This window comes from Rhea americana, unplaced genomic scaffold (genome assembly GCF_003343005.1).
Source record: "Rhea americana isolate MKP2758 unplaced genomic scaffold, rheAme1 scaffold_556, whole genome shotgun sequence".
Classification (NCBI taxonomy): Eukaryota; Metazoa; Chordata; class Aves; order Rheiformes; family Rheidae; genus Rhea; species Rhea americana.
Genome location: NW_028186708.1, coordinates 28,663 through 55,972, shown reverse-complemented (window position 1 = coordinate 55,972; position 27,310 = coordinate 28,663). Strand labels below are relative to the sequence as shown.

Sequence of the window (27,310 nt, the reverse complement as noted above, 5' to 3'; positions counted from 1 at the left end):
GGTGGGATGCGGGTGCCGGTGGGATGCGGGTGCCGGTGGGATGCGGTGCCAGCGGGAAGCAGGACGGGGCCCCGGCAGCCCGGGGCTCTGCTCAGGGCCCCTCCAGCCGTACCGGCGCCGTCCCGGTGCCTGCAGCTTCCCCGGCAAATTTCGGACGTTCCCCGGCGGAGCAGCAGCGCCGGGCGGCCTTTGCTGGGCACGAGGCCGGGAGCGAGCGGCCCCCCCCCCTTCCGCAGCCCCTGGGGCAAACGCGGCCCCGGGAGCCGCAGGCGGGGAGGGAAAAGACGCGGCGGCTCCGGCGGGCGCGCGGCATCGCCGGGGGGCTCCGGGGAGCGGCAGAGCCCTGCGGCCCCCGGGGCGCCTCGGCCGCGGAAACCCCTGCGCCTTCACGCACGGAGACGCGTGCATCCCCTCTAGTCCGCCCCCGACCCGCGCTCCGGGCAGCGCCCGYGCGGCCGCGTTTTGGAGCGGGGGCAAAGCGATCTATTTTCCAGCCGGTAAGTGGGACGTGCTCGGCGCTCCTGGCCCCAGACTGCATCCTGCACTTTCACAGGATTAGATTTAGAAGAGGAAAGGAAGGATGTCTAATTGTTTAATTTCCACAATTATAAAAATATTTATAAATAATTAGAACTGATGGCAGCAATTACACTGTGATTAAAGCTGGTCTACACTTCATCAACAGTCCTTCAGTTAYGCAGGCTTATTTATTTATTTTCACCACAAAAAAATCCATTTACAGTGGCATTGCTGCCAATAATGAATCATACTTATTCACTGCCTGCAAAGGCCTCATTAATCCTATGATGTTGCCTGTTACAGGAGCGGAGTCGTCCGTAAAAAGTGGCCACTGGAATTCTGCATGGGGAAAGGCAGCTTCAGGGGTGGGAAATCAGAGCAGCGCCTAAAACCGTGCGATTCGCCCCGGTGCTTTCCGCCGAGGGCTCGGCGCCGAGGTCGCCTCCCCGCCGCCGGGCTGCACGAGCCGGAAAGCATTTCTCTGACATGTATATACGTATATATATATATGGATGGATGGATGTATACACACACACACACACACACACACACACACACATATATTTTTAGAAGAGATTATGCCTATTAATAAAGTGACAGGCAGCCTGCAGGGGGATTTGTGAAGCCTTCCGTGCCGGAGAGAAAAGCCGCCTTTCTGGGTGCGCTCCCRGCCCCGGTGCCGGCCCCGGCACCCKCCAGTTCCCGGGCGCTGGCACCCGCCGGCCTCCCCGCGGCCTCTGTCCAGGCCGGGATTTAGGTGCCAGAAAGCAGCGCGGGCCCTTTCTTTCTTTCTTTTTTATTTCTTTTTCATTTTTCTTTCTTTCTTTTTTTTTTCCGGTTCCAGTTCAGCAGAGCAGTTGAAAATATACTTAATTTTATATAAATGATCGGGCCCACCGAGGAACGCGCTGCGGCTGCTGTACCCGAGCAGACGCTGCGTTTCGCGCCGGCTCCCCGCTTCCCAGGCGCCGGCTTTGCCTCGGCAAAGTGACTAATCCCCTTTTTGTGCAGCCCGGCTTCCCGGGAGACCGCGCAGCAGCACACGGGATTGCCGCGGCCCTGGTTTAGGTCGTCTCCGCAGCCCAAAGCTGCACCTGGGGATGCCCTGACACCCCTGAGCCCRGGCGTGGGCGGTTCTCAGGGTTATTTGGACCCTGGAAAAAGGAGCAAAAGCGGCACCGTGGACTCGTGGCCTGCAGGAAGCTGCGCTTTAGGGTGCTGGGCGCCCAAGACCGGGCTAAGTCCCCCGCCCAGGTTGCACCAGGTGTTTCCTTGGTCACCCCCGACCCAAGAGCAGGCTCGAGACCAGGTGTGATGAGTTGCCCCAGAGACATCAATCTGCCCAGCCCTCCTCCTCCTCCTCTTCCTCTTCCTTCTCCTCCTCCTCCTCCTCCTCCTCGCAGAGCCCCTTTACAGGTGACCTGCTGGAAGCTGCTGTGTTTCTGGCCTGCAGAAGCCAGCTGCAAGCTGCAGCACGTAACTCCGCTGTCTCGGAGAGCTGTGTGACCTATCCCAATCCCGCTCCAGATGATTTAGAGGATTAGCGCGCTCGCAGATTAATGGAAGCACCGTGGTGAGGGGCGGGAAGACGCTTCCCCCSACGGCCGTGCCGTCTGTGTGGCCCGCAGTGCCGGGCTCTGCAGTGAGTACTCCAGTGCGTTTGCAAAGTGTTCCTGAACCGTTGTGTCCCGGCTGGGAAAATCCAGCTCCGACGTTAAAGCAGCGCGTCACGGCTCCTGCAAGTACTTGTGCGCTGCTCGGAGCGGAGCGTGTCCTCCAAGGGGCAAAGAAAGGGGCCGGGAGTTTCCAGTTTGCTGTTTGTGAGAACYCAGCGCTGCCCGAGGGGCCTTGCTCGGCCCCGCGAGGCTGAGGAAAGCCTCGCCRCCCGAGGCCGAGCGCCCGGGGAGGCTGAGCCGCGCTGCAGCGCTCGCTCGCGGTGGCGGGAACCAGGCGAGGAGACCTGGGAGCCGGTTACAGCCACCGGTGAAAGCTGAGCTGCGGCAGCGATCCATCGGCTTGGGAGGAGTGGTGATGTATCATAAATGAAAGATCTAGCCGTTTTTAGGGCAGTGGGAGAGTCGATGCTCAGCCTGGATAAAGAGTTTACGCGTGGGAAAGGTCAGAGCCGACGCGTTTCGCACTGGAGTTTTTCGCGAYAGGCCGGTGGAAGCCGTGGCGCGTGTTCCTCTGCAACCTGATGCCGCCAGCGCTGGCACAATGCTGAAACGTTTGACCCATTTTTCTATTTCTTTTTAAGCTCCACTGAAAAACTTGGGGCACTAAAAGAGCTAGCTACAACTTTTCCCCCCTTTAAAATAAAATAAATAAATAAATAAGAAAAAAAAAAAAGAGAGGAGGGAGAAGCAGGTAAGTGTCCATTTGTGACTCGTTAGCCATTACATTCTGTATCTACCAACTGCTTTTCTTCCCCCYGTCTAATTTACGCGTGTGGCATTCCTCTGCGAGATATTGCTGTGAAATAGGCCAAGAAATGCACGGAGCGAATGCAGAGCGCCCGTCTGTTTAATCTGTATAAGCCTGCTGCACAAAATGGCCAGTTGGCAGCGAGGATAATCAGCCTACAGGCAGTTTAAATGCTCTTGTTACAGTACATTTTATTCATCAGCATTTCATAAGTAATGAATATGAAAAGCTTGGAGYGTGGTCTGTGCCCGTACCATCTCCTGCTGTGTTCCTGTCAAGCTAGATAAGTTAAACTGGGTTGAATAGGGTCGATTTTTGGATGATTACCCACCAAGGCATATCTAGATGCCATGGGAAGTTGCGATGGAGGTGTTCCTTCTTGCTTGGCTTAACGCTGCATTGACATCTCAGTGCAAAAAGCAAGAGCTCGCCCTGTGCGAGGGGGCGGGGGCAGCTCTTGGAGCTCCGCGCGCACGGGCAGCTGGGCGCAGAAYCCCTCCAGCCAGGCTGGCGGCGGGCGCAGCGTGCGGCCTCGCACAAGGGAAGGTCCTGGCCAGCCGCTTCCAAAGACCGAGGAGAGGGGAAGGGTTGCCTCACGTCTTCCCAAAAATGACTAGGCAAGAGAACAGCTTACAGAGATTTAAGAAAAATGAAGTTCCAGAAGCACGTGCTTCTCTGCTGGAAGCAGTAGACAACRGTCTTTAAAGACAGGCTCTGTAAGTTTTCTAACTATTCCAAATTTTCCAACTACTGGACTGCAGGATTTGTTACTAAACCTACCTCTTAGGGACCTGCTTGAGAATCTAAGACCTCACTTCCCGCTCTCGTTAGGTGATCGTGAGCAGAGCTCCCACTGGCGGCGGCAGTATGGAAAGCTCTCCATGGATGGGTACGGAGGTTCCGTCTATCGTATCGTCCAGCTTCGCACAGTGCAGGCTGCAACGTTTCTGACACAGAGGAATTGTTTTTCTTTGTCAAAAATAGGCAAAAACAAAGGGAAGTGCAACTAATATTTTATTTTTTAAATCATTAAGATTAAATACTTTCTACTGGCAAGAGTAACTCCAGCAGATATTAATATATAATTATATGTCATTATATGTATAATTTCCCTACAACTATATCCCATCTTCCTCTGAACTGTTTATAGCTTCTTAATGTTTTCTGAGCAAACTACAGTGCTCAGCTGTGGCTTGTTTGGTGTCACCACTGAGAACCAGGCTTTTTTTTTTCCTCTCTAAAAGCCACATGGCAAATTTCATAATTTTCTTTACACATATATATGTATATATTTTTTGCATTGAATTACTTTACTTTGCATGAACACTTTTTTACACATTTATATATATATATATATATATAATTTAAGTGGTCCCTGATTACAGAAAACATAAGGCTTTGAATGATGGAGTCTGGCTGTTGTTCAACAATAAAGGTAGGTTTCCAGAATTGGTAATTAAAAAGAAAAGGGGTATCACAAAAAATGCTTTCACAACTTCTCTTCAGTTTCCAATTTTATTTTTCTAAGTCTATTAGCAAGATTTTGCTCCATACTGTTTGATTTGAGTTCTTACACAAGTTCGGCAGGTCACTTCATTGTTAGGACTGTATGTTCCAGGATCACAAACCACTGCAAATAAAACACATTTACAGTATTTTTGTCAGCTTCCCTTTACCTCAGACAGGGACCATGGCCATTGGACGATACTATACGCCTACAGAACRCTGTAAATGAGATGTTCTTCTAGATCTCTACTGAGAATGCCTTTCCTTCAATAACTCTAAATCCAGAACTAGGTACTGCTAAGCAGATCTTTTAAAATAACAGAACATTTTTCAGCAGCAGTACCATTAAGGTAAAGTTTTCTTATTTATCCTATATCTTGAATACTGTCACTGACCAATGACCTGGAAGAAGACACTTCACTGCTTCTACTTACTCTATTTGGAAATAGTTATGTCTCCTAATGCACTAACAAATGTTTCAAAACTACCAGCTTGCTTTTCCATTTCTACCAGTTCTTATCTGCAATTTGAATGTCTTTCCAAAAGATGAATGGAAATATACATCTATACGAAAGTGTTATTTAAAAAATGCTCCTCAGAGGGAGCTGTGATCAGGGCTAATACCCCAAATTTATAATTAATGTATCTTATATTTACCACAGCAACTAGCGCAGTCATTGTGGGTGATATCGTTTTTCCCAAAACCTGGTCGACAGCTGTCAATGCGAGTAACTTCAAAACTGTGGTCCACATAGTGTATTGTAGGAAGAGTTTGAAAGTCATGCTTCAAAGCATATGCCTGTTTATTAAAAAACTCTTCAATTCGATCTCTTGCCTAAAATTTAGAAACATTAGAAGAGTAAAAAGATATTCTTAATCAAGAAAAAATAAAATCTGACTACCAGCAAGTACTTTATATTCCTGACCCCACATACACTGACCTGTCACCTTAACTGGAGTCTTCCTGCAGCTTCAGAGGGCCTAGAATCAGACCCAGCATGCAGTGTGATGATATATATATATATATATATATATATATATATACACACACACACACATTAAGAAGGTAGAGATATTAGATTCTAGAAATCAGCTACAGCAGATTTATTTTAAACTATTATTCCATTTACCAAATCATAATGCAAATATTTAAAGAAGTTGAAGTACAGTATACTAATATACTAATCTTATCTTAATCTTACTTATTTTATGAAGTGAATAGAAAAAGACTTGATCTTTCTTTTATTTCCTCCTTCAACAAATTTTGGATCAACTTGACTTTTAAACAATTTTCCATCTTGGATTGAATTAACAGAAATTCATGAAGCATCATTTACAGTGTTATTAATTCAAAAAAATTTTGGGGGGAGCTTATTATGAGTCAAATCTGTAGATGTTAAAGTAGAAATTCGTGTTTAATATGCAGAGAAGACAAAAGGCAGCTGACACAACCTCTTGAACTCTCATGTTTGTTGCATCTTCACAATCATAAGGAAGCTGGTTGCAAACTTCTTCCCATCCTGGTGCAAAAGGATTTACTATGGGGGAGGAAAAAAAGATATGTTCATGTACATAACTTGAAGAATACATTACAATGTATGTATCTGTAATATGTATCTTCAAGGTTAATCTTGGAAAACATTGGCAAGCAAATAATATTTATTATTGTTTTTAGCATGGTATGGTACTCATTTTACCTTACTGTAGTACCTCAGTTCTGCCTCTAATTTGTGCAGAACAGTAACTTTCTTACATCTATCACCGTCCCTAGTCAAGATAGTGTTCACATTTTGAAACTTCCTTTAACTGGATGCATTTGAATTTGAAAAATAAGAGCAACTGCTAAAGAAAACATAAAATAGTTCTGGTGATTTCTATCCACTTAATTACACTGTTCCAGTAAGAGTCACCAAGGTATACCAGTAAAAATAATGGATAAGAATGAGAAGACAGGGAGAAAGAAATTAAATTCTCACATAGTACCCTCAGGTTACAGAAAGGACTAAAGTTGTATCTGAACTTTAAAGCTTTTGGTCTTTGATTTGTGCTGAACATTCATTTTATTTGATGTAAAATGGCCACAAAACTGTTCCATAACCCATTGGAATGGGTTCCTCTTGGCACATGATGAGAACATAGACAGGAGAAAATGTGGTCAAAATACTTGTGAAACATTTCCTTTCATCAGTGACACAATATCTCTAAATTAGGGCAGTCATCAGGGTTGATTTAACCTGTTTTGCAAGGCAATACAGCCACACTGGTATTACCATAAGGGAACTCTGAAGCTCTTGCTTTTAATCTCTGTGCAATTTCCTAGAATCAAGCAAAACCACAGAGGTCACAGACTTATTAAAAATCAAATAATGGAAAATTACTCTGACCATTTTCTTTTTACAATTGCACTAGTGAAGAATCATGACACGTTATCAATTATCTCCTTTCAGCAATCCTTTCAAACTATACACCTTAAAAAGTAACATTAGTTACTAAGGTTAGGTAGTACAATATTACAAGCTCAACATATACGCTGCATTTTAGCTCCATCTGTGGGCTACTAAGAAAAAAGACAGAGTCCAAAAGAGAGCATGGAAACAGCTTTGGAAGGTATATTTCATGATTATAATTTCAGATGTTTATGCTATTCCTTGGTTGCTTTTAAAATAAAAGGATCCCTCCCAAACAAACATTGAAATCTGTTACCTTGAAAAGTAACAAATAGCTCATGCAGGAGGCTGTGCTTTGGTCTCTTGACAGAATGGCATTTATATGATGGGTCTATGACATGGCATGCCAGATCAGAGATTATATTATCCAAGATTTTCTTCAGTTCCTGAAAGAACTGGTCATTAGCTATTAGCTTGCATCCCTTTGTAGTAAAGCGAACAGATATCTTGTATGCATAGTCAGGTTCCCTGTATGCTTAAAAAAAATGGTTTGTGAATGAGTACAGCAATGTAAGCACAGACTGTATCTTACACAGTATCTTACCTATATCACTGCACTTTACATCTTAAATATGAGCTTTTTATTTAGAAGTAAACAAGTAAATAAAGTTTATTCATTAACCATAACAGAGCAGATTTATCCTTTATCTGACTTGCATAGTAAGAGACATTTAGTTCAACGTATAGTTGAAATATAAAGAAATCTTGAATGTTTAAGTTGTGAAGCTCTGCTCCCAAATATTAAAACAGAAAAATAACAAATACTAAAATAAACACAGACCTAGAAAGGCCATTTTAGAATCTATGAACTTAGTTACTAAAATGTATTGGAATTATGAAAAAATCATTTGCAACTGCAATTTGGGAGTGAATGTTGTAAAAATGATTTGAAAAAAAAGGGAATGTGTTTCCTTTTTAATCACTTTTAGATATGTTATTTGATGGGTAGAGAAGTGATATTCGTGAACCATTGTTACAAATGGTGGAAGAATGTCTAAGTGCACAGCTCAAACAATTGGGTCGGAAGGCTTGCTCTGCACAAGCGTATGTTCTCAGTTCACTCCTTTCTCTGGAAGGAGACTGCTTGGACCCGAGTTTCCTTTTTTTGATCTTGAGTCTCACTGGAATTATTGTAGTTGACCTTGTTCTTGTCAAGGGTAGAGATTACTTCATTCTTCGGGTCACCATGTGTTCTTTGTAGCTGTTATTTAAACTTTTTCCAAAACTTGGAAGGTATTTGACAGAATAGTTTTCACTGAGATAAAATGTTAGCTAATTCAATTTATCAAATGTTGAAATAAACGCACACTTCATAAAACCACCAAACAACAAAAGCTGTATGTATTAGCTCACTAGTAAACTGGTGATCTTACCATATACCATAAATTTGTATGCCTCAAACATTTCTGTCTCATCCTGTGTATCAGTTTCAATGATTTTGTGAGAAAGAGTGCAAGTGTAGGCTCCAGACATAGACTCCTTAAAACCTACCACCATCAGCTTTCCTGTTTCTGTAAGATTCACATATATTTGCCCTAAAATAGAAACAGGAAATACTTATTACTGGAAATATTTGCTTTCTGATGCTCTACTCATTTAGAACACTTAAAGATGAGATATCTTGCTTTTGTACATAACTATATACTGATTCATGTTGGTCTGAAACAGCCTATCATTAAAGTTTCCTTTTATCACAAGAATTTGAAAATTTGGAGGGAGAAAGAAAACATGGTCTAAATGTCAGAGCTTGTGGAAAAAAATGGCAAAAGACCACATGACTCTTTGGACCCTTCAGCTGGGCTGACGCAAGATGACATCAACAGAAACAATGGAAAATGTATTTCACATACAGAAATCAATTTAGCCATTTGTGGTTGACTTTTCTTTCCTTTGTAAATAGTGGAGAAACCGTTTCCGCTTTCCATCTTGGCATGTTTTCCCAATTCCCACCCCCTGCCCCCACGAGGAAAAGGCTGTTTCTAACATGTGAAAGAGAAGTGTAGAAAACATACAAGTAACTAAAAAATGGCTACAGTAGGAAGAATGCAAATAAGTTGTAGTCAGGACAAAGTAACTAACCTTCCAAATTTTTTCCATCTGGACCAATCCACAAATAGCTTGGATCTATTACCTCTTCTTGAGAAAGGGCTAAATCCATACATACTAGAAATGGGCTATTTGTAAATACTTTAACATATACATTAACTGCAATACAAGAGAATAAGGTAAATGACCTGATATGTTTATCTGGAATGAAGTGAACAAAATACCTGTTTCAAAGATACATTTAATTTTATGCTTTCAAAGCCCCAACATGGAAAATGAATTTAGCATTATATCAATCTTTGATCTGTATTTGCTATTACCACTCTTACGGAACTGTCCATGATGTGGCTGGTGCTGACTACATGCAGAAGAACATTTAGTCCCTCACAGCTCAAGTTTCAAAATAACAAATACCAGACTTTGAATCTGCAGCTGAGCTGCTGACTGGACAGCCCTTGTTCTGATATTAAATGCTCACAAGTGCTTGATGTAGAACCACAGGAGAAATGTATTTCTAAAATCATAACCTCAATTACTGTATACCATTACAATAGTATTCTGGAGTCTCCAGCACCAAATTTAGCTAAACTAGGTATTAAGAATTGTCATTAAAATGACGATACTTATAAATGGTATAAATTGTCCATTGCTCTATTATTCTTTAAAAAGACATTAACAATCTAGGATTCAATGTTTCCATTAAGAGGTATTTAACATTACATCAAAAACTCAATTTGCTCACCTAAATCTATTCATACAACTTTAATAGGCAGATGAAACATGATAGTAAAGTTCTTGTGGAATAAAAATGTTATATTAATTCAGTTATGATGACAAACCAGTTGGAAGAAAAAAAGAACCGGAATAAAATAGGAAAATTACATGTTTACACACATCATCAGATATATGCTTTCTCTAGCTGCTCACATACATACTTGTATATGACTTGAAGGTTTAGTATAAGAGATTTCATATCACTTCCACATGTAGCATTGTTTACATGCATTATCATTGTACTTAAATTCCATTTGAAAAGTCTAACAAGACTAAAATATAAAAAAGCAAATTTACCTTCTCGTTTGATGTTGCCATAAATATGATTCTTTCTAGATACATCAACAGAATATTCTTTCTCAGTTACAGCTCTCACTGTAGAGAAAAGGACTTACAAAATTATAAGGAGAAATCTAAGCACAGACATTTTTAGCCCTCTGATTTTGTTTTAGGAAGTTTCCTTCTCCTCTCTTTTATTCCTCCCCCTTTTCTTAAAAAGAGGGCTCCCATGTGTTGCTGACAAGTTGCTTTAGTGCCAGGGCTGCAAACCTATCTTGACTATAGCAGACTGTAAATTAGCTGAGCCTTTCTCTTTCAAAAAAAAATAAAAAAAAAAAGTGGAAAAAAAGTAGTTACAAAAGCTAACTAGAAAGCCAAGGGTCTTCGCAGGGACTCTAGAAGAGACCCTTGAGAAGCAGGGTGGCTACAAGGTGTTCATCACAGACAGGGCAGGTTTCTGAGCCTTTGAGGCTAAAAGCCAGACTTTGCTTTCTGGGAACTGGTGAGGAGTTGTCTAAGTCCGTGGGTTCCTGTCAAGAGAGACCCAGAGGCGTGAAAATCATCACGCCGGTGTTTCTGTGCTGACTTCTGAGGCATTTTCAGGCCGGGCTGGCAGGCTAGGATAGCCCCTTCGGACCCTGCCTTCCTGGGGCGATGTCGCTGGCAGGATCCACACCTTCCTGCCCGAAAAGGGGTTCTGATCTCCCCCCCGGTGCTGAAGGAAAGTCCAGCGGAGGACTGTGACAACTGCTGTCTGCTGACCGCTAGGCGAAGAGGCGCTTCCTCCCCTTCCCCCCTCCGCGGTCCTTCCGCTCCCTCCCGCCTTACCTTGGGCCAAGGCAGGCGCTACCACCACCGCCATCCCTAGGAGGCCCCAGGCAGGGAAGAGCTGCGGCTCGGGCATGGCGAGAGGGCCGGGGGCCGCCGCCGCCCCCGCGCCGAGCGCCAACGGCCGCCGCCGCCACACGCCAACCGCCTTTCCCGCCTCCCCCGGCGCCGCGCGCGCGCGCGCGAGGGGGGTGGGGGGGTTGAGGGGGCGCTAACGGCCCTTCCCGCCCTTTCCGCGCGCCCTTCGCCTTCCCGCCCTTTCCTGAGGGGGCGCAGGCAGCCGCTGGCGGGGCGGGGGTTTGGGCCCGAGCCGAGCCCTTCGGATAGGAAAACAAAACGCCTCGGGGGTCCCCGGCTCACTCCGACGCTGCTTTGCTTTTCTGCGCACCTCACCCACACCCTCTCCCCGATTATTACTACTTTATTTTATTTTATTTGTTTAATATTTATTTTTTGCTTCGCGCCCCATAGTCCTCCAGGGTGCTCGGCTATGGCTAGTGAAGGGTGGCCCCACTTTGTGGGCGCTAGCTGCCCTCCCAGGGGTCCCGTGGAAGGAAAACTTCCACATCGCTCTTCCAGAGCGTGCAGTGAAATCTATTTTTGTATGTAAGTGCTCAGAAGCGCTGTTTCCTTTCCTAGCCCACACAGCTGGAAACTATAGGGTGGGGGAAATAGGTGCAGGTATTGGCTGTGGCCTGCATCTCCGCTCCACACACACAGAAACTGCCCTATAACCACAGTGACGTCCTGGCTGGTGTCTCCACGCTGTGAATACTGCTAACTTTGACAAGGTAACTGCAAGCTTTGCACACCAGCCTATTCTTAAAGTGCTGGTTTCTGGAGCAGGTTGTTACGGGAGATCTACTTTGAGCTTAAAAACAAAAAACATTCCTACCACTCACTGTGAAGAAAGACAGAAAATAAGACCTGGGCATATCCTGTCGGCTCAAAAACAGAACAGAATGCCACATTTGTTTAAATACTTTGTGGTTTCTSAGCCAGTTGCATGTTTTAGAAGTTTAGAAGACTTACTTAAAAATTTTAATCTCCTGAAAGTAAAAATACTGTGCTTCTAGAATTTTACAATAGCATATAGAAAACATACATGAAGATGGTGTTAAAGGTACTTGTATTTGACCACAGTGGAAATTATGAGATGCTCAAGATCAGAAACTGTGGTCAAGCCTTTGGTAGTTAGCTACATCGTATTTACATTATAGCCTCAGATCATGCCTGTGTCAAAAAACGATTTAATAGTATTTGCATTAGCACATACGGACTCAACCAATGTGGAAATTACAGTTGTTTTTGTACATAGTGGTAAAAGTTATAATTCAGTGCTTWCATGTAAAAGTTATTAAATGAAGTTATGAATTTAAGTTATGGATTTTCTTTAATAAGGCATACAAAAATAAAAAGATCTCAAAGACGTTAAATTATTGAAGGAAAATAGGTAGAAAACAGTTTCATGCGAGCCTGTTARTAGTTTAAACTAGTCACCCTCTCGTTTTATGTCTTTTGTAACCCCTTGCGCTACTGAGTTGGTGTACTGCCTCATGATTTCACTTCTCTCTCTTTGTAGGGGAGCAGTATCCTACACTTCATTAGACCAAGATACTATGTCTCAACTGTCTGGTTAAGGTGTAAGAAATTCAGAGTTCTCATTTTTTAAATCCTTGAGTTGTTGAAGAGTTTGTTATTAGGACCACCTCAAGAAGGTCCAGCATTCCCCTGTGTTGGGTGTTTTCAGTTTTACTCAAAGTTAACATTTTATGCTTATGCCATGTAGGCAAAATGATTCAGTTCTTAACGTATCTGCTATAAACTAGTCATATCTGAGTCTGAACATCCTCTGTTCCAAAGGATGTTTATACCCTACTGTAACTTAACTGTCCTACCCAGCCCCTCATTATCCAACTCGTTAATTATTGTAAAATAGTATCTTTACTATGAAGCTTTTCTGCAGTTTCGGATCTCTAAGTACTTAGGCTCGAGGTCTGCGGTGTTAGTCAAATGACTCATTCCTTTCAAAGTATATGATATTTCTAAGTTACAGGCTGTTAAATTGTCACTATAGGTTTGTGAACCTCAGACAAAAAAAACTTAAAGAATAGAGTAATAGAAATGTATGTGTGTATGTGGGAGAGGGTTAATAGGCAAAATGTGAAGTCATGTCTTTATGAATTACCAGGTATTTTTGCCAGTGACTAGAAGCCCTATTAGTTGAAAAAAGGGAAAAGAGGAAAAAAAATCTATAGTAAACTTGTTGATTGTGACATGACTACAGATTTGATCATGAAAAAGGCAAATATTTTATCCTAGGTATTATGCAGGGATATTTCCAGTAGTACAAGGCTCTGGAAAGGCATTATCTGGAATGCAAGGCAAACTTTATCTCCAAGTTGAAAGATCTAAAGCAGGGACAATGCAAAGGAAGGCTGCTGTGAATGCATTGCAATTTTTGATAGGCTATTTAATACATCCTTTTTTGATTTCTGCCTTTGAAATAAAAGCAGAGATCAATTCTCTAATTATATGGTGGTAAATATGTAAGGGGAAAATAACCATCAAATCTGGCTATAAGAACAAATGGCTATGAATAATTGTGGGCTGGAAAACAGAAAGTTTTTAATGATCAAGGCAGGAGGTTCCAGAGCTTCCAGTAGGTTTCATGAGATCAAGAATCTTTCTTCTTACTTCAAACCAAACCAAACCAAACCAAATCAAAAAACATAACTAGTTCAGAAAGGAGAAATACAGGATTATTCAGAATAGCAGTCTGGATTTCTTTTTTTTTAACATTACGTTCACAGAATCTTTTTGGATGTGATGGAAAAGCACCAACTTAAGGAGCAGTCTTTGAGATGACACAGAAAGTAAGTATGAGAATCATTTCTCCATGTTGTCTAGTTATCACACACTAGAGCCTTGGTAATAGACATTCACACTATCCAGTTTTATATCTTCCAAATGATCAGGTAACATCAATATTTAATTTCCCATTTTATTAACATCTAGAGTTTGCAGCTACATGAGTATTCTTACTGATTTCTGTAGGACCCCTTTGTGGAAATGTATATATTCAAGGAACAATATGCATTAAGTCTCCATCAATCTTCTTACTCCACAGCATTCATTTGTCAGTTTTAAAACTATAAATGAACTGCAAGTCAAAACAAAACAAAACAAAACCCCAAACCCCAAACCTGATATAATAAAAAAGTAGAAAACTGTAATAAAGAGATGCAAAAATAACTTCAAGGGTCCAGAAGTACACCTGACTAAAGTCATAATGAAAACCATCAGTGAGCCTTTAATATAAAGCATTTTGGTTTTGATTTTTTTTCTTTTCCCCCCTCCCCCCTCTCTGTTGTCTCTTTGGCTCACCAGAGTCTGAAGCTGCAGGCACATTATATGTTGAGGTCAAAGCATGCCAGGTACTGACTGTTCTGTACTGATGTTCTCTGCTGATTTGTACTGATTTGATATCTAGGCCAACTAGAATCTTTCTTAGACCTTTTCTTGGTAAATATCTCTGGGCTTTGTTTGTTTTTTTAAAGACTATTTCTTAGCTACCCTATAAATTAAAGAGTACATTGGTCTGGAACACCTCAAACTTCCTAGGGTAGATGAAGCTTCCCTTCAGACTTTTACTAGATGTGCAAAAATGATCATTTAACAAGCTTCAAAATCTTTTTCTAATGAAATTAATTTTTGCTTGAATTTATTAAACAGTTTTGTAAATTGATTTTCTTTTATATAGCAAAGCTATTTTGTTTAAGAAAAACAACTAGCTCTATAAGATTAAAATAAAACCTAGTGTTATTTCAGTCATCTAATTTTAATGTACAGTCTGARGAGTATCACTTATGAAAAAAATAATGCAAAGAAAGCTGCATTCGTGTAACAGTTGTGAGACCCCATTGCCATATTTACATGGTGTGTAAATAGAACCATGACAAATTACACACAAAGGAAATTAAGTATATAGAAAAGACATTGTTCTTTTATGTGTGGCGGCATCATAGCACTCTATTGCCATACAAATTCAAAATCTTAAACTACTGTGCTCTACATTGTATAAAAAAATAAGAAATCTGCCAACACAAAATAGTTGGATCACCCTGTTAAACTCTTTATATGACTGGCTATTGTCCTTTGAATGACCTGAATTAAATCATATTTAGCTTTCAAGCAGTATTTTGGGTATTAGGACTTGTTACGGGCTTTGAAGATGAAAAACTCCCCAAAATGCTATGCAGTATTTTTAACTGGACTTCTACAATACATTATGGACCCATTTATGTCACTGGCAATCCCTTCACGGAAGGGCTTGTCAAATGGCTTCCCACACGAGAGTGCTCAGGGAAGACAGAGGAAATGGAGGACGCTCTTTCTGTCTGATACKTATGCAAGTGGAGATTTGTGTTGAAGACAGCTGTTCATCTGGGAATCTGTGGGATCCTCTGACTTCCTTGGCAATGAACATGAGAGTGGGTCTGAACCACAAGGTATGGGGGAATCCTTGTGAGGCTGTCCAGCAAGCCATTTAAAGAACTGCTGTTTGATTCCCACTCTTATGACAGCGAAGGAACCTCTCAGCCTCAACAAACAGGACACACTTGGCAGTGCTGAGACACAGAAAAGCCTGAGATTATGTATTTTTGGTTCTTTTTAGAAGCCTCGGTGTGTTACAGCTCTGAGAGTCGGGACACTCAAAACTAAGTGCCTCTCTCTTGCTGATGCAGCCTCTAAAGAAGTGTCACCCTCATTTCATGATTTCCCTCTCTGCAGTCTACCTGGTCCCTAATCCTGGTTGTGCCTGTTTGGGGACCTATTATGGCTTCTTTATGAGGGCATGTCAAGAAGCCATTTCTGATAGGGCCCATGAAGCTTGTTGGGATGTTTTTTTTTCCAGAGACCAGGGTTTCTTTCTTTTCTTTTTTTTTCCTTTAGTGTTTTGTGCAAAAATAGGAGTATGCCCTACTCTCCCTCCCCAACATTCGCCTTCTGTCTGCGTCGTTTTTCAGTGCTGTACACTGATACCACCTCGGGATTTCTACTGGAGGTGTCTTGGCTACAGGTAGGGCACACGGGGCTTTGCCACAAAGTGCTAGAAGGCAATGACATGCCAGGACCAGTATAGATCTCATGTTTTGAAGGCGTTCTTCAACACCTGATGATAATTGCGCTACTTACGAAATGGCTGGGCCTTCCTCACCCCCAAAAACGCACGCTTCGCCCCCCACCGCTTTCCCTTCCAGGGGGGCAGCGCAGCTCGCACGTGCGTGCGAGGCGAAGCGCTGCTAGCGGAGCCCATCGAAAAGCCCCCACTCGGCTATGGCGAGCTCCGGCGAGGACGGTCTCCTGCCGCCTCCGGAGCGCGGCCGCGGGGGGCCGGCGGCGGCGCCGCTCTCCGCCGCCCGGCGCCGCTCTCCGCCCGCCGAGCGCCGGCGCGGCGCGGGGCCGGATGTCACGGTGCCCGTGGCGGGCGGGAGGAGAGGCCGGGGAGCTCCCGCCGCCCGCTCTGACAGTCCCCGAGCCCGGGCGGGCACGTGGAGCCGGGAGCCGCAGCCGGAGCATGGAAGGTGAGAAACGACCCCGCTTCTTCCCCGGGGGGAAGGAGCTGCCGCTCGCGGAGCGCCCGCTCCTCCCCGGTGACCCTCTTCGGTGCGCTTGTAGCGGCTGCACCGTGTTCGACCTCGCCTTTAGTCCTAAACTGCTCCTTCTTCAACGCTTTTTGCAAACAGATTGCAGCCTCTGGAGGAGAAATCTAATTGCACGTTGCAATTAAACAGGAAACGAACGAGGCTTTTTTATGTGTGTGTTTAATTTCAGAAACATCACAACATGTATGATGAAGTTGGGCTTAGAGCCTGCTTTATCTACTGTTCATATTCTAGATTTTAACGAATTAAAGGGCGTGTTGGTTTCTTTTGCTAGTAGAAACTGCATGCAACTTTCAGAGCCAGTAAAAAGCGTGTTGCAAGTTAATCTTGGGCTACAGGATAATTAGCTTCTGTAGAAAGACAAAATTACTATAACTTTTAACAAGCCTGATAAAAAGCTTCATGGAGTGGCACTTATTTATTATTTCAGAGGTAGATATTCTTACTATGCTATTTTAAATCATTTTAAAGGCTCGACTGTAGATTCTGCCTTGTCTCACTAAGTTGAAGTGTTTTTTATTTTAAGTTAGATTCATTTGTTTTTGTTTTTTTTTAAAGATAATCTCTTTGTCAAAGGATTTTAAAACATTTGTTTCTATAAAGATAATTATTTAAATACAATCTGACTTAAATCAGAGTATTGCAGCTTGAGAGTTGTAAAGAATGTTCTGAAATAATGGGCATGGTAGCTGTTTGGCACTTAAATGCAATTACATTTTTGTAGTCAATCAAGTTGGGACCCAGGTACATCTTTTGTGGGAGATTAAAGCTCTTCAGGTGTGCCAGTAACTTTAGTCTCTGTTGAGAAAATAAGCGTATTTCTGCCATTCTAAAGTTTTTTTTTTTTTTTTAATCACCCTTTCATCTTCCTATTTCTTAATAGGAACTTAAAAGTTAATGTAGGAGTTACCCTTCAAGTTTGAGTGCTGCGTGTGGGGCTTATAAAAAGCAGTTAATGTGTCTAAGTATAATAAGACTTGTTATGTTTGGGGATGAAGTTAATGTAAAAGATGGTGTTATACTGTATCATCTTTGGATACAGTGACTGCTATATGTCTCTGTTTTCGTAGGTCTTGGATAAAATTGTAGTTCCATTGAATTAAAGGGGAAATTTGCCATTGAGAAAAAGGAGCAAGATTTGTTTCCTTGATTTTTTCACTGTGCTCAGTGTGAGGAGTTTCAGGTTACTGATTGGATAATTAATACTTGCAAGAGTAGGTGTTTGAGAGCTGAGTCCGGTAAGCCAGAATGTGCAATATTTACTTGATCCCATCTCTGTATGAGTAGATTATTTTGCCAGAGATCACAGGCGTCTGACCATATGCTATGATTTCCACTTTTTATGCTGGCATGAGTATGTTGAGTTACTAAAATATATTCCACTTTTTTTTTTTTTTAGATCACATCCTACAGCTAGAACAGATTATGTTGTTTTGTGAAAATCAAAATGTTACTGTTAGTTACATATTCCTGATCAGCATTTCTTCCCCAAATGGTGCCTATACCATTTAAAACAGTATGTGGTACATAAGAGTAATGGAGTATTAGAGGCCCTATTACTAAAAGCACAAAGTGTTTATTTCTGAGAAATACGTTGGCTGAAAGAACATCTGAATATTGCTATKCTTAGGATTTTCAAGCCTTTTTTAAAATGCATCTTGCATTTCAGAGAGTACTAGAATGGAAATAGTAGGAAACATTTTATTTTTTTTTAATATGATAAACTACTCTGAAACTTGAAATATTTCAGTCATTAAAGGAAAGTGAATAGTAATAGAAACAAGAATATTTTAAAATGAAATAAAACTAATAACAGTTCTCTGAGATCATGAGAAAAATGTTATTAGGAACAATGATATAATCTGAAAGTTTTTTTTTTTTTTTTAACTTTTATTTCATAAAAGATGAAGCAGGCCCCTGGATACTTTATTCAGGAAGCTATTGAGATTGTAAATACCAAAGAAAGCCATTGAGTCAGAAAATTAGATGCGCTTTCTCTTGTTAAGAATATAACATAGCTTGGAGATGAAAAATGTACTGAGGCAAAAGAGTTTGACCACTGCACATAACAAAGACATTGAGTTCTGCTGTGGGGATTTAGTGATAGTCTGTGGGTCTGACTGTAGGACAGAGGCCCAGATATTTTTATTTTGGCTTAAGACCATGTGAAGACAAGGAAACTAGCATATTTGCTTTACATGCAGTGATAGCAGGGCTAATTGTGAATGGAATTTGAAAAGACTTGACCTTTGGAATGCTGTTGGATCAAAAAATACAGCTGGTAATACAATAGCAGTGTTCTGATTTTTGCTTTGGAGGCAAACAGATAAGACCATAATAATTCAAGCTTTGCCTCTTGTTCCGCTGCCTTCTACTGTATTGATATTAAAAGGATATTAGTGGTATAGTTTATTTCAAAAATGCAATTTTTGGTTAAAATGCAGTTAGTTTTGTTGCTTCTATTAACTCATCAAATGCCAGAGTAAAATATTAATACAATTATGTATTAAAATGCCATAACACTTCTTCAACAAGCTATTTGAATATTTTTGCTCACTTTGGCTATTGGTGTAGAACACAGGATGGTTAAGGATAGGTTTCAAAACATGTGAATTTTACTTCTGCTTTGTAAATGATCATCGTGCGTCAGCTGCAATATACATGTAAGACAAGTAGATTCTTTCCATGCACCCTAGTCAGTGGATCTCTTTGAAGTTTGGGAAGACTAACGTATTAAGTAAGTGATTTCCCTGTTTGTGCTTTTCTGAACGTTAGGTAAAAGTATGGTCTTATTATTTGTATAGAATGGGGGTGGAAACTTCCCAGACTCTGTCCTTCTAGCACATTTATGTGACACGGAGAAGGTTTTGGCTTAAAATACTTTCCTAAGAAAAGAGATCTGAGGTTAAATACTAAGAGACCACTAAGGTTATAAGAAGCTTTTTTGAAAGAAGACTTATATCATAAAGAAGCGAGGTACAGAGGCGTGGATATAATATGTTTAAAAGCAATATGAAGACTGACATGTTTGTCGATGGGAAAATGTTACACATTATGTCATTATTCTTGTCTTTTTAGAGGGTTTGTGCTGCCCAGAAGCCCGTCATTGATAGGAATTTGTAATGCTCAGCAAAATATAGATAAATTAGCGGAGGCATGCTCTACGTTAGATAGACGTGTGTCTGCGAACTGGCTAAACAAATCCTGTTATGGCATTGCATGGTTCATGCAGTACTATTCTATAGCAATTATGCTGCAGTTATAGTTCAAAGATGTGCTTGTGAAAGAAAAGTTTATTGACAAGTAATGGTGTTGTTTTGAGTCCTAAAATACAGTAGCTTGTGCTGATACAATTTACTGAACAATCTATAGCAATGTGTGCATCTGTAATGGAATGACTACGTGCTAGGGAGAAGTCCTGGTTTGAATGCAATGGTTTCTAAAACAATATATTGATACAGAAGTAGATGCAAATTTATCTTAATTTAAAACAGCATCTGTGGGACTTCAATTTTTCTTTTCAAGACCTCCTAACAACCCTTGGAAGCACAGAATTGTGATGGAATTATAAAATCACACCGGCACACATGTGGAATACATCCTTTTTACTAAGTCCTGCAGCTTTAACCAGTTAACAGTCTTATATCAGTCAAATGAGGCTCCTGCACAAAACTTTTGCATGTAATTAAAATGGAGTTCAAATATTTCAGAATAATGAACATTGGATTCTCTTGCCCAAAGATTAATCATTTGCATAATCACAAGGATTTGTGTAATTTTAATATCTGTTTATTGATGTAAAATAAAATTAGTATTAAGGAGATTTTTGCTCATTTGCCATATACTGACTGGTATTTTCCAATCAGTATTTGTGGTATAAATTGGTCCATTTGTTTCTTTGTACCTTATTTTTCCCAGGATGATAAAATGAAACAAAGATAAATAAAAAGCCATAACTGTGGAGTTCATCTTTTATTTATTTATTTATTTATTTATTTTTAAATACAGACTTATTAAATATTTGAACATTGTTTTTTATTCAACTCTATGGCTCTGTTTATGACACAAGTTAATGTGACATGCTTAGTTCTAATAAAAGAGGCATAATGCAAAAACTTCATTCATGCTCAATATTCATGAAAGGATAGGAACTCTGATTTAATATTAGGATACACTTCCTAAGTGCTAATGATAGCTTAACAACTCTTCTGTAGTCAGGAGTTASACTCTAAAGAGTTTAGACCAGTGCTGGATGGCTTAAATCATTAATAAAGCCCATTCTTAAATGCATTTTTTTTCATGCTGCTGTTTGCTGATAGTGAGTTAAGAGTAATGAGAACTACATACATAATGTAACTCTTAGCCCCATTTTYGAAAAATAGAAGATGAATGTTTGCATTTTGGAGACTATATAACCAGACATTTAAAAAACCTTTGTTGGACAGATCTGTTGCTTTTTTCTTATCTGAGCTTGCTTTTATTTTGTTGAATCAGCCCAATTTCTATTTGTGCAGAATTTTTGGAGTAGCCTCATCTGATAATAGGCTTTTTTACTTTATAGTTAATAGAGTTTTATATTTGGATGTTGCAGAGACCACAGAAATGTTCCATATGAAGTGAAGTGGTGGTAGAGATAATTACGGGGAAATGTCACTAGTGGTTAACACCTCATGGCCACTGTATGTGTGTTTCTGTTACGTAACGGTCAGGAATGAGTTTGAGTCCTGGAGCTATTATTTATGTACAAAGATGATAATGTATTTTTTGATATGTTAAGTATATATATAAAGGGGGGGGGCAAAAAAGTGAGGGGGAGAAAGGAAGAAGGAAGCTGTGATACTGTTAAGAAAATTAACCCTGCTCTCAATGAAACCTCATGACAGCGAGGCATCAAGTAAAGACTTATCTGGATGGGCCAGATCTGAACCTCCATTAGATTTGACAACCTAAATTTAGGCAGTAGAGTGGGAGATGTAAATGTCTGCAGTTTGTGTTGACTTAGAAGAGGGCTACTGAGTATGCAGCACTTCTGGAAACAAGGCCTCTTATGCAGTCCTCTACAGATTTTTAAAATTCTTGCTGTATGATCCCTGTCAGAATTTCTAAATGGGAATTAAATTTGCATTCCCCTTAAAATCATGTAGCCTTAGTAAAAAGAGATATAGAAATGTCTTGCACTTGATGCTTTGTAGAGATTCACACCATATAGATTTACTATCATATAGTGTGCTTAGAGGGTGGAAGATGGTGTTAAATAGAAAATGTAAGTTATTTTGTTCTATAATTTGCAGAAGTTAAGAGAATAACATTGGTTCCTTTTTCAGGACACATGGCAGTGCTCAAGATGCAAAGAAATTGTACAATTAAATGTAACAATTATTTAGCAGGTATTTCTTTTAGGATTTTGCTTTTTCAGTCTTGTTTGATGTCAGGAAAAAAGGAGTACATAAGATTAGAATACTATTGTATCATAAATGGTTTTAAATGTTAAGCAATTCAGACTACTTTTCTCTGTCTTTTGCAGATTCAGAGACAGGTATGGACCTAAGTAATTCTCAGGAACAGCCAGTGGCTGCAGGTACTATACTTTTTGAATTCTGTTTTTTTCCCTCCTCTCCTGAAAATAATAATTTTAAATGGAGAAAAATACAAGAATTGCAGCTTGTTCAGACTCCCAGAAAACTGAATAACAGTCATAAATGTGAAGATGGACATTAAAGGAAAAAATTATATTCCAGAATTGAAAGAAAAGAATGCAAGTTCAGTATAAGATCGAAAAATGATACTAAAGAAAACAAGACTGTATGGTAGGAAAGGAATGTTTTCAGAATAAAGATGTAAGGTTTCTTAGAGATGCAAGAATAATTTTGGTTGATTGCATTTTTGAAAAGCTGAAAATAGACCTTTGTGTGTGCTAGACAAGTGTTTTGCCTTTTAGCTAATCAAAAATAAAAGTTTCCGATTCAATATAATATTTAGCTTGAGAAGAAATGTCTGTTTTATTATCCAAGTGTTCAGAAAGCTAAAACAATTTTAAATGTTGCTTTGAATTTTAAAAGTTGGCAGAATTGCTTGAAGAAAACATTCTGTCAATTTTATCTTTTTCAACAATAGTTGAAATTTACAGGAATATGAAAAATGTTGTGTTGATCAGTATAATACTATTTTAGGAAAGACGTTTTGGTTGAAAAATTTCACTCAAATTTTATTATATCTTCAGCTATGGATTTCCTTCAGATAAGAGGCTTGGAATACTGGGACATACTGCTGCTGCAGTGATGAGTAGAAAACTTTCTGATAATATTGATGTTTAAAAACAAAATAAGCCTAAAAGTCCAGTTGCATTCAAAGCGGCTTCAAATTAAACACATGCTTCAGCAGGTTCTTGGACTGTGGCTAGTGATTAACATTTTGCCCCAACTGAACAAAGTAAAGTTGTGATTCCTCTTGCATGCTTTGAAGAGCTTGCTTGCTTACCTGTTATCAGCAGTTATTGGAATAAATAAGACACACATTTACACATATTTAATTAATTCCCGTTCTGTTCTCAGAGCAATCTCCAGAATAATTAAATCTAAGCAAAAGCTGAAGAGTTATTTAAAGATGCATACTCTGTGTAAGAGTTTTTGTACACTTCTTGGAGATCTAAGCAAATCCCTTCAGACAAATTGCAATCTAATATATTTATAGAAAGATCATTATGAGAATTGCGAACAATATTGGGAGGTTTGCACATACTTTGAGGTAATTGCCTGGAAATGTTCTTGTAGCATAAATTGTTAATTATTTTCAACAATTCCCTTTTTTTCAGAAGGACAGGAGGTTTTGAAAGACTGTAATTTGAACAATTCCCAGGAAATGGAAGGTATGGATAATGTGGAGGAAATGAAGGAACGCAATGAGTCTAATGAAGAAGCAGCAGGTAAAGTGGGGATTGAATGATGAAAGTTAATAGTTACATTTTGTCCTCTTTTACTCATCTGGTTATGCTATGATAATGACCAAAAAGTTCATTCTGGATCATGACTCCCTTTTGCCTGCATGTCTGTGAAAGGAGTAAAGATACGATTACAGTTTAGAGCATTTTAACATTTATTCCTTTATAACACAGAGAGGAGCAGCTATTTTCTATCAGGGAACCTCTCATGCATTAAATAAGTCATTTATATAGTATCTATGAAATACGGGTTTAAAAAGATGTACAGGTATGATGAGCTCTTTTAATGTGCATCATAGCATACAGACTCTTTAAGAAAAGTTTTTCTTTCCATTAGAGTTTTTAATGTACTATGTACTTATTGGATCACAACAGAGGGGATAAAGTATGTTTTATGTCATTGTGAATATAAGATTTGGAGATATGAAAAAGCTTCAGACAGAAAGATGTGGAATAAACCAATTTATCTGATATGCGGGTAGTGAACTGCATGTGGACTCATTCTCCCAAAAGTAATCTCTTATTATTGAAACGAATTGACTAAAATTTTTGTTGGAGGAATAAGTAGTTTGACTATGACAAATGCATATGTTAGGACAGCACTTGTTTATCAGTATTATTAAGCTACTCTGACATCTAAAAATAATCAGACAAATTTATTTTCTCTCTTGGAAAGATAAGACAGGTTATTTAAATTCATAGAACAATTCAGCCGTGTACAATTAAAAATGTAGAGGTAATCCCCTACTTCAAACTATGGAGGAAGAAAAAGTTGGTCAGCTCCCCATATTTATGGTGTAATTCAAAGAGTAAACACTTTTTATTCATCTCTTAAGGAAGATAAAGATAAAAGTAAAACATTAAAACAATATATACTATTTTTATTTTAAAAGAGAACCTACATGAATGTATCCTTCTGTGCATCTTTAAAAAACTCTTAGGACCACTTAAGTGAATAGATAAAAGAAGCATATCCTGCACTCTCAGCAGCCTTACAGGACCTTGGAATCCAGAGTTCATACAGGTATATTGCAAATGTGCAGAGCAAGAGGCCTTGAATTTCTTCCTTGATGTAGGAGCTCATAAACTGAAATCACAGCATTAATAAACATTCCTGCCAGTGAACTGAGTGTGTTCATTTATGCCAGTTCTCAACCACAAACAGTGAAAAATGCTGCCTGGTAGAGGATGTGGTATATATACTGAGGAAAGGACATACATGATTTTACCAGTTTCATGTTTTCTCTGAAGTACAACATGTCCATGGAAGTATACTAGTGTCAAGGCAAATTACGTCTGTGTCTTTGGATAGTAGTTTTCTGAGGTAGGGTTTACATATTGCGTAAATCACTAAAGGATTCTTTCTGTTTTGTCACCCAGCTAGCCTTGTTYGTTCCCACCGCATAAATGTTATGATTTAATCTTGGATTAAAACACAATATTCCAATTTTGAAATTCTAAATTATTAAAAATAAAACGTATATAAAGCACAAAGCACAAAATGATACAAAAGCTGAAGAAAGTCCTGCAGTCGTGAAAGAGATCATGCTGAGTGTTAAATTCTTCTTGCTTAGACACTGATGCTGTAGGTACCTGTAACTGAGCTAGTATCCGGCCTTGACAGTCAATGGAGAGAAATAGTGTGCACTAATTTGGGTGCCTGGCTTAGGATGATTTGTCTTGTGTCCCCAAAATAGGTGTTTCTTATGAGGACTCCTTTTATTGTCAATGAAGTGTAGCTCAGTAAAATGTCTGCATTGTAGAATCTTAACTTGTGCAGATGAATTACACTTTGCTTACTCTAGAAAGCAAGGTAACCCTCGTAAAAGTGAATATATAGTGTTTTCCAGAATCCCAGAATAGAAATATCAGTATTGATGAAAGCTATTTGAAAGTTAATTGCCTTCTTCCTACACCTGAAAAGTATGGCTATTGAAAAATTCTGACATTTGACCTGGCTTTGCCAGGTGAACCTTTTTGTAAATTTGTGTATATCTTGCTTTGATCCACTAATATGCTCATTATATGTTAAATTTGAAGAAAGAAAGAAACAAACAGAAGAGTTTATACATAGTTCTCMTTAGTCATAGTATCCACAATCCCTTCCTTTTGGAGTGAACAATTCCAGAACTTCATTATTTGTACTTTCACAATTCATCGTTRATGATAGCATACTATACAGAAAATTCTTTTTTCTCCTGAAGCCATGTGTGATCCATGTCCGCAGGGTTTGTTTCGTCTACTGTGGGCTATCGTAAGAGCATGAGGCCATTGTCTTGAATAGTGAGATGAAGCATTTGATAGTCTGCTTTCCCTCRCCTTAATATGTCTATAACAATATTTTTCGTCAATATGATTATGTCTGTTTTTTCCATGTTTCATGGTTAAGCATTCATACTAAGTGGTACCCATACTGCTTTTCTGTGACTCTTGGCATTATTAATGGGTGTCACTTAACACACCCTGGGAATTTACTCTGAGGCTTTGAACAGAAGATGGAAACTGGTCAAATCTAGATGCTGTCTAACTCGAGTTTTGTGGAGCCTTTTATGTTAGGTCTGCAGAAAAGGATACTGCAATCCTGTCAAAAGGCTATAGAAACTTCATAAAGGTAGTAAATAAACTAATGTATAGCATCAAAATGTCTTTAGGAATGGTGCTCTTTTGGTGAAAAAATGCACTTTTGCAGCTAACAGTTTCAAATTTGTACTTTTCTGTGTGCATGCAAACACACTGGCTGCTGTTTTGTTCATTCTGTCTGTGTCATAACTGATAGATTAAGATTCCTTTCAATGAGCTCAATTCAACCTGTCGTTATCATTATGCCCCTTCTAGAAGGGCTTCGACTATGGTGATCACTAAGTATAGGGGAAACAGTTAGAAGACTATAATAATATGTTAATTAAAAGCTTGATGGAGAATAAAAAAAAACAAAAGCCTTTTTTTTGCCCCAAGGGAGTTAAGCTGCATGCTGTGGTGCACATGCTGTGTGCCTGTGCACAACCATAAAGATACACTGTTCCCATGGTGCTTCCTGTATCTAGTCAGAAAAGAGACAAGTAATGAAACAGATACCCCAGGAAGGATTTTGATTTCCCTTGCTTCTTTATGTACACCCACCACTGCAACCTTGAGTGGCCAAAGCTGAAGAGTCCTTAATTTAAAAATTAAATAAAAAAATGCATTATTTCCCATGGGAGTCACTGTCAAGTACAAGTGTTTAATTATGTCTTAATTCCCTCATCTGTTGAGGCAGACAACTTTTTCAGTGTTATGAATGTTAGCTAGCTTTCATGGTTGTGAAATAAAAAGAAATAGAAGCCACATTTGTGGTTTATGGATGCTAATTGCTGCTGCATTTAGGTGTGTGAAAGGGGGCGGTTAAAAGGCTGGAGTGAGACAGGAGAGGCTGACAAACCCTCGCTTCAGCATGCACTGAGGTTCCAGTGGTGCTGTTAGCACACGCACTTATCTGCCTGAAAAGGAAGTGTCGTTTTTTATCAGAATATTACATCTCCCAAGCCCAGATCGAGCCCTACCGCTCATGGGACTCAGAGGTTATCTCACAACATCAGCAGTACTTTGCTGCAGAAGTTCACTTAACAGGGGATTTCTGTAAGTGTTAAAACCAGGCAAGGAGTCTGTACTGCTTAAGTATGTCAAGTCTCTGTGCTTTGGTGGCTATGTATGAGCTGAAAGTTGTATCTTAATGTTATCAACAAAGGATCCTCTTGACTTTGTTTTAGCTCTACAGTACTGTAATGTCAACAGCAGGAATGCTGCCAAGCATGTTCAGTGACATCAACATGAGTTGGTGTCACTACAGCTTGTAAATGATTGACATCAGCTTGGATTATCCTGCATTGTTGGTAGCCCAGAGC

General features: G+C 39.9%; 2 protein-coding genes across 2 annotated transcripts in view; one reads left to right on the top strand and one right to left on the bottom strand.

Moving 5' to 3' along the window:
• Positions 1 to 4,456: 4,456 nt before the first annotated feature.
• Positions 4,457 to 10,899, bottom strand: ZPBP2 (zona pellucida binding protein 2). Its single transcript, XM_085318850.1, has 8 exons — positions 10,824 to 10,899; positions 10,014 to 10,091; positions 8,976 to 9,101; positions 8,270 to 8,431; positions 7,153 to 7,371; positions 5,902 to 5,987; positions 5,107 to 5,284; positions 4,457 to 4,573 (listed from the first exon to the last, which is right to left on the bottom strand). The coding sequence occupies exons 1-8, from the start codon at positions 10,897 to 10,899 to the stop codon at positions 4,476 to 4,478; spliced, it is 1,023 nt and encodes a 340-aa protein (XP_085174976.1). The 3' UTR covers positions 4,457 to 4,475.
• A 5,420-nt stretch (positions 10,900 to 16,319) lies between these two features.
• The window catches only part of IKZF3 (IKAROS family zinc finger 3), a 34,764-nt gene continuing 23,773 nt past the window's right edge, over positions 16,320 to 27,310 (top strand). The window contains exons 1-3 of the mRNA XM_085318854.1: positions 16,320 to 16,411; positions 22,017 to 22,070; positions 23,304 to 23,414. Of these exons, the coding sequence (XP_085174980.1) occupies positions 16,405 to 16,411; positions 22,017 to 22,070; positions 23,304 to 23,414 (172 nt within the window). The 5' untranslated portion in view covers positions 16,320 to 16,404. The remainder of the gene's footprint in view (positions 16,412 to 22,016; positions 22,071 to 23,303; positions 23,415 to 27,310) is intronic.